The sequence below is a fragment of the Pleurodeles waltl genome, chromosome 3_1 (genome assembly GCF_031143425.1).
Source record: "Pleurodeles waltl isolate 20211129_DDA chromosome 3_1, aPleWal1.hap1.20221129, whole genome shotgun sequence".
Classification (NCBI taxonomy): Eukaryota; Metazoa; Chordata; class Amphibia; order Caudata; family Salamandridae; genus Pleurodeles; species Pleurodeles waltl.
This window is the reverse complement of record NC_090440.1, coordinates 164,047,111-164,055,160: the sequence shown is the minus strand read 5'-3', so window position 1 is coordinate 164,055,160 and position 8,050 is coordinate 164,047,111. Positions and strand designations below refer to the sequence as shown.

The 8,050-nt window shown below is 39.2% G+C and overlaps 1 protein-coding gene across 1 annotated transcript in view; it reads right to left on the bottom strand.

The window, feature by feature from the left end:
• Positions 1-1,388: 1,388 nt before the first annotated feature.
• Positions 1,389-8,050, bottom strand: part of DAPK2 (death associated protein kinase 2) — a 372,045-nt gene continuing 365,383 nt past the window's right edge. The window contains exon 12 of the mRNA XM_069222058.1: positions 1,389-6,941. Within this exon, the coding sequence (XP_069078159.1) occupies positions 6,855-6,941 (87 nt within the window). The 3' untranslated portion in view covers positions 1,389-6,854. The remainder of the gene's footprint in view (positions 6,942-8,050) is intronic.

Sequence of the window (8,050 nt, the reverse complement as noted above, 5' to 3'; positions counted from 1 at the left end):
TAATTTATGTGGTCAGTTAGGCATAAGATTAACTTTCTCTCCCCAGTTCACCAGGGTCTTTGCGCTTTGTACATTTGAAAAGGTGGCCTTTTAAAGGAACAAGTTATGGTAAACCGAAAAGAGTGCCTTCTCTTTGTTCAAACACAAAGACTATTATTCACCGCAGAAAACTGCAATTGGCTCACTTAAAAGCGGAATTAGCGCATATAATGGCCTCATGGAGTTCTCATCCAAGCACCATCTTAAATTCATTGATTCAAATGTCCTAAAGGGCCAATAGTAAGAGAACAAAAATCGAATCGCAGACGTGGTGACATCTTCTAAGAGGGAGAAACGGATTCCTCCTTCAAAACATATTTTGCCAAATGTGTAAAGAAAAACAAAATACTTTGATCACAAGTCAGCTGCACATAAGTAAGGCCTACAGCTCTCCACCGGCATGCCCTAAATTACCAACTAAAAGAGAAAGCTCAAGACGTTGTCAAATGAATATAAGCCTCTCTTTGCTGCGCTGGTCAGGGGAGCAGGGAACAATGCCTTACTCATGATTCCTGCCGATAAAGCTGATCAAAATGCTAGATCTGCACACATCTCACACCGAGAAGGTTGAGAAAAATCCAAAGATTGGCACGGACACTTGAGGGGGTCTGCCAGAGCTAAATTGATGCTCCTGTCACATGATGGTGGTGCTCTTGTCATCTACTCAAAGACCTGATATAAGATAGGCCCAAGACAAGGGTGGGCTTCATTCACAAAGATACATGGCCATGAAAATGGGACAGGACAGCTGGAAAATGTTAGTATGCAATGTCAACTTCCCCTCCACAAGACTCGTCCAGAACATCGTGATCCTTGGAATTAGCTTGGTGCGCTTCAGTTGATAAGCAATTGCTGCTCCTGCATCTGTCCACCTTAGCAGAGACCCGTTGGATGGTGATGAAACAGAGTGCTACAGAAAGGGGTGCCTGTATACTTTGAGGTACTTTCACACAACTGATTTAGCCTTGAATTCTTCCAAGATTGGTAAACTGAGTGCCATTAAAGTATATACTACTAACCACTATTATTTACAGTGCTCATTACCTTAACTTGTTTTGTCTAGGCAATGTTGCCTAGTGTGTAGTAACTTTCCCTTGCCCTGTCTGACTATAGCATGGGTCCAAAATTTGTATTAGATCAGGTATCTCCAACCAGTAGATTGCAAGCTACTATTAGCTCGCAGACACCTTCAGAGTAGCTTGCAGCTTTGAGCTAATTCTCAAATAAGCACCGGACCCTTAACTGAGTTGATGCAATGCTCACATCTTGTTGTATCCCAAAACTGACATGATAGTCAGCACTCATGCACACTGACCATAATGAAATAATTCCAATACCAATAAAAAACAGATTGTTCATAGAGTTTATTCCTTTCCTGGGAACGCAAACAATATATCACAATTAATGAAAAATAAGCAACAAAATATTGACCATATGCATAGTTACTTCATCAGGGTCTCTGTGAGGCCAGTTTGCAGGGAAGGGGAATATACATATAGCACTCAGTTTACAGACCTCAACGCTAGCCACCCAGCTAGAAGCCTTCTTAGCCAGTTGCATTGTAGTAAACTGAGTATTTACCTCTAAATCCAGTGTGGCTTGACGCCAGTGTAAGGGCTTCATTACAATAGTTGTTCATTTTATTAATTTTAGTTTCATAACACCAGCGCATCTGTGGGTTGCTAGCCAGTAATGGTCCCTGCTCATTTAAAATTCTAATTAATGTGAAGACCTCTGAATGTCTCATGCCCTCTAACAAATACACACTCTCTATTCCAAGTCATATTTGCCAGGACCTGGGCCACTCTGGTAAACATATTGACAAACCCTGTAACTACGTGAATTATGACTTCAAGTAATATTTCGTTAAGTACAAACACAGTTACATCTCAGTATGAAGTGAAGGCACTTTGTAAAAGTCATAATAATTGAGATAAGTAGTTAACACTGGTGCAAAACTGCTTAATGTAATATTAAATTATACAATGTTTACAGAAGAAATAGTAAAATACATATAAAAATGTACAGCACTGTTAAGATTGACATTGCATAAACTACAGTATACACACACATGGGAGAGTACAACTCCCAAACAACACATCCAATAACTGAAATAAAAGGAATGTACCATATAAAAGTATTTAATGGCTAAACACGTTGTTATCACTGCTGCCGATATATGACGGATGAACAATTAATGGTATTTTATCTATGTACTTTAAAAAAAACAGTTTTCAGGTTTTGTTTAAGTTTTTAACATCAGGACATACTGGAAGGCTGGACTCAGTCCACCATGAAATCTTCGAAATGTAAATAAAAATCATAAATGTATTTAAAATAGTGACGCATGCCTGTCACTATTCGCATTTGCATATGTCAGTTTAAAGGTGAAGTATTTTACGCCTTTCTTTCAGACGTACGGAGTAAAATGTGTTCTCAAAAATGCACAAATATATATTGGGGCACAAACATGGCGAAACTTGTAATGGAAATTTCTTTTACAGCTTATTTAAACTATTTAATTACCTATGCAAAATAAACTTTGTATTTTTACTTTCAGGCGGATGAAGAAGAGTGATCCGTTGTGGTGCAGTGGCCACCACCTGATCGGAACACATTTGTGCCACGTAAGCAGATGTGGGGAATTGGTTAAAAGCTTTGAAATCAGCAATGGTGTATGACAAAGTTGTGTATACTACTCAGTGTTAACGTCCCCAAGGCAGCACGCCTGTTTAAAATAAATCCTTCCGTCAACACTGAGCTTCTATGGAGACACAAAGACAATATGTATTTCCCTCATAGTATATCAGTGGAAAGGAAATCAAGCTTAACTACAATCAGGCAGAGAAGAAAACATTTTGATTCCAATTAGTATCTGCATACTAATCCTGTGGAATACACCTATTTACGCCTTATATTAATCAGTAAAGACCCCTAGATAATATATAGATGTAATATAACATAATTTTTCAACTTGCAGGTACCAAACAAGGAAGCCGCCAATCACAATGTGAACTGCAGTTGAAGTTTGAGTTGGAATACCTTGCTACTGTTTATGCAAGATGTTCGTCGGTGGGTGGCCACTCTCACAAACCGAATCTGACCTCTGGGTTCTTAATTTCAGCTTTGAATTTTAGGCTTGGGCCGGTCAAAGTTTTTTTCATCTGTGGCGTTTTGGTTGACTGAGAACTTGGGGCTGGTACCAGTCAAGATTTCTGGCTTCACTAAAAGTTAAATACTTCAGAAGGGCAAATGCCCTCCTTAGATCTGACAACAGGGTGCTAGAAAGTCAGGTGGGATGCTTGGGTGCCAGTCATCTTCATGGTAATCATCATTTTAGTTTATATTCATTTTTCCAATTATTGATTTCCATTTAAATATTTTCAGGTAACCCCATTTACTAGTAACTTTCATTATGGATGCTGTGTTTCAATTTACCTGTAATGTGACAGCTTTATCATTAATTTTCATTAATGCCAATAATTTTATTCCTCCATACGTTTGTAGTGACTGTTGAGGAGACATAATTGACATTATTTATTTGGTATATCTTTGTTATTTGGCTATTACTGACTTTGTTACATTTTAGCATTCATTATAATTTTGACTATTTTATTTTTTCTCTTGACCCTTAATACTTTTTGACATAAATATTTTTTATTTTGATTTCCCATTAATTGAATACTTATTGGCAATATTTTCGAGTCACTATAAACTTTGACCCCCTTGCAAAACCTGCATGTTTTTTGCCTTAATTTCCTAATACAATTTTAATCTTTTCACTTAGACCTTGTGGACCGTGACGCTTTTTTATTGCTTACGGTGTTGTTTTAATGCTAATTTCATAAGTTGGGTATATGCATACACTTTTTCTACAATATGCCTTGTCCCACAGGTATGGCTACCAAAAATGAGCAAAGGATGGCACGATGTCCTCAATGAAATCAATCTACTTCTCTTGACTAAACAGTGAGCTATTGCCCAATCAGTCAACGGATCGCAACACACTAAAAAAAAAACGTATTTCTGAAAGTTTGCCTAACCCTTTGCGTGAGCAGTCTGGTGCACTGCATAGAGAATACAGATGTATGATTAGAACATTTGAAAGTCTCTTATTCTAACTTTTAACTTATTTTTTATTCCACCTCAAAATATTTTTTCCAACGCCTTTCTCCTTTTAACACAACCACTCCATTGTGAGTAGGACTTGATGTATTCAATTTATACTAAAACTCTATCATTAATGTCTTGAAAGTTAGGGAGTAACCCATCAAGCATTTAATGTCCTGATACTTCAAACATACTTGCTCTGAAAAACAAATGTGGGCACAATAATATGTCCAGAAATGTTAGGACTAAGGATGAAAGCCTTGCCACTGACATTTTGCCCTTTGTCCTGTTGTTCATTTCCAATGATGTCCCTTGATTTGCTTTTCCATCTGAACTTACTTTCCTGGGTGTCAAACCACCTCTGCTTCCATTTATGTCCCACACTAACACACAACTATGACTTCAAATATGAAACCCCTGTTACAACAGAGTGCATTAACTACAGGTAAGAACAGCAGTATTGCTTTAATGTCTATCTCTAGGAGCAATTGTAAAAGAAGAAATATCTTCTTTTAAATCGTACTCAGTGCCGAGGTTAGCTTGTCTCTAGGGGATCTCCAGCAATTAGCCTCCATATGACTTTAAATAAGTGTAAAGGTAATGCATGTAGCACCCCTCCCCCTTACTCTGTCACCTACTCAGTCACAGCCCCAGCACTTCATCCCTCACACTGCTCCCCTCTCTAGTCCACAACCACCGGTGGCTCTGATCGCTGGGCCGCTGCAGGACTCAAGCACCTCCGAACCTCTGTTCCCCACGACACTCCTTTTACTGCTTAACCCGCTCTCTCCTCTAGTCCTTCCCTGGTCCAATTCCACTTCTTTCTCTAGTACCAAACTCATGTTCCCCTCTAGTGAGACCAACCTCCTGCTCTAGCTCCTGTGCTGCTATTGTCTACTCCAGTTCCACTCCTTGCTCTAGTTGTCCCTCTCCTTTTCACTAAACTCTGCTCTGGTCTTTCCTCTACATCCATTTTACTCTTTCCTCTAATTCCAGTCCAGCACTTTTCCCTTCCACTTTACCACCCTCTTAAAGTGCCTGGCTCACACATCCTCTAGTGTGCACCCACCGCTTGCCTCTGGTCACTCTAACACCCCCCTACTCACCAACTCCACATGTCACACCAGAGGTTTGTGATGCCCAGGTGTGTGAGCCATCTCCTTCATATGTTATGTGCCTTAGTACAACTTCAAAGGGTTGAGTTTCTAGTATATTAACATCTGAAACAGATCAACACATTTTATTTAAGGAGCACAATCATGCAGAGGGTGTGCATGACTAACTAAATACCTAAGATATTTTATGGCAGCTTATTTTTGAAGCTGCAAGTAGGAAGACAGTAACTTATTTTTCCCCCCATGAGGCACCTCAGGGTGATAAGGGATGACAACTGGCACTCCACTGATGGTGTGATAGCATATATATCCACTGACAAAACTGTTTTCTGGTCAACAGCAGTTGTTTGCGTGGCTGTTGGTGATATGATTGGATGTTTTATAAGCAGGCCTCTTCTCTTAAGACATTATCCTTCAGAAAATTCCATCTGTATCTTTTTTCTTTTACTTGAATGATGATATATCTTCTTTTGTAAAAAATGAAGTGTCAACTCGTATTGTTTCACATTTTGTGTAAATAACTATCAACCTTGCATTTATTGTCAGTAAACTTCCCACATCAGTCAGTTATGTGCCAGCAACCATGCCCTCGACAAGGCATTAAACATTTTTAACATCGTTATTTCTAATAAAGCTATAAGACTGTTTAGTTGACTGAGACTCTTTTAGGAAGCTACAGCCCATGTGAAAGTTGTAAATATTTGTGTGGAGGTTTTGTCTCAGGTTTAATGCTACAAAAAGCGTAGGCTTACTACTGATAGATCTCCTAATGAGTTCTTGGTCTTTGCACATTAAGGTGACAAAGGCAAGTTACTCTACATTCACTGCTTTAAGACAAAGGAGATTTTTTGAGCTCTACGGCACCCAATATTTCTTAGCTTCTCAATTGAATACAAACAAATTAAATTTCCAGAGGTACCTAAAAAAGTGATACGAAGTGTTGGTGATCATGAGAATTCTAAAGCACAACAAAGGCCCGCCAAACAATTGCAATAATTCTCTGAACATTTCGATCCCTGGTCTGGATTGGAACCGATGTAACTAGTAGTGAAAGGCTCATAACACAGTGACGACTTTTCACTTGTGTTAAGCCATCACCGCCATTGATGTGTCCCCCGATGATGCACTGAGAAAAGGTTTGGGGTGGCCTGTGCAATAATCTCCAAATATTTTTGTTCTTATTTTTAGATCATAGATCAGTTTCTAATTTCTCCCGGATATGAATTTGATCACTATGGCAATGAAGCACCTTTAATAACCACATTCATAGTACATTTATGCAGTACATGTTGCAACCAGGCATAAAAACACTAACTAGTACATCTAGCTTGTCCAACCGCCTTCAAAATGGCTTGCAATAACATCCAGCAAAATGGACGTCCAAAGAGCCCCTCATGCTTCATGTTGTAATAATAGATTTCTTAGCAATATCATCAATTTTATCCTGAGAGTTTGACGTTTTGTATGAGAGCAGCTTTTTATGAGCAGAGCTAATGACTGCACCTTGACAGTGGGAAGTACAGCTCTGTCTACAGTCTAGAGCGTTCAAGACGCTAACACGTGCCACCATTGCGGGAGAGGAATATGCTGTTAGGATACGCTGCTTCTCCTTCTCTCCTGACCTGGTGCTCTTCTCGCGAGCTCTTCCTCCGCGTCACTTTCACAGTTTCGCTGAAACTAGAAATACAAACCAGTGAAACACACACAGAAAACGAGAGACCAGAAAAGAGACCGAAGTGTAAATTATGGCCACAAAACACTGACTTATTTCATTGGTATACAATAGAGTTCTATTTTTTACGATTATGTATATATTTGTCTTTGAGCAAAAGTGACAGATCAATTACATTCTATTTTTTAATTTACAATTTCCACAGTAAACCCCATGGTACACATTGGAATTTAAAGGGAAGTAGATGTTCTGCACAATGCTATATTCCTGAGAACGGGAGAGAACTATCTAATTTCACCTTAAAAGTTGCCCAAACGTTTGGTTGTGAAACATTTTCTTCTGAAGTGGGATAAAATGCCTTTGTCATATTCCCCATTACATATACAGCAAAAATATATGAAAACATATTTTGCTGCATGTTTTGCTGTGATATAAAAACATCTGGCCTAGATCAGGTATGTGTGATAATTACACCTTACTGTAGGTCTGCTGATGAGCAACAGTATAGGATGCCTTTAATGTGATCCCTGCATTTAGCCAGCCAAAGACGTTTTAACTGCATGGCGACCTCCTCATGCAAAGAATTCCTCAGCCTCCATAACATTGGCAACCAATATCAATTTTCAAATTACATATCCGAATCTGTCAAACCCAACACGTTGGGGACGGTGGGGAACCCTTTGGGTCTCCCACAGTCCTGCTGGCATGTGGGAGGATTATGTTGGGACTGCATCTGTCATTAGAGACCCCATCCCTGAGGGGAATAATACACAGCAAGAAAACAGCACCACCATATTCCCTTTTCTTTACCACCTCCCCTATGGAGAGGGAGTTTTTTTATGTAACCATTGGACTTATGGTAAGAATTCAGCTGCAGGGAAATTCGACTTAATGTAGGCCTCTGTTACATGTCATTCAAAGCGAAACCTGTTTGTTCATTACTTATTACGGAAGCAGCAAAAAAGATCCAAAATGGAATTAATACATATGAGGCAGTGGAGCATTAATTGCATTATCTGCTGGTAAGTTACACAAAGTTTGCATTCGTCCAGGAATGGGGCATATCAATTCTGCTAAGTTAAGGGACACTTTTGAAAGAAGCTTTCACAGCTGG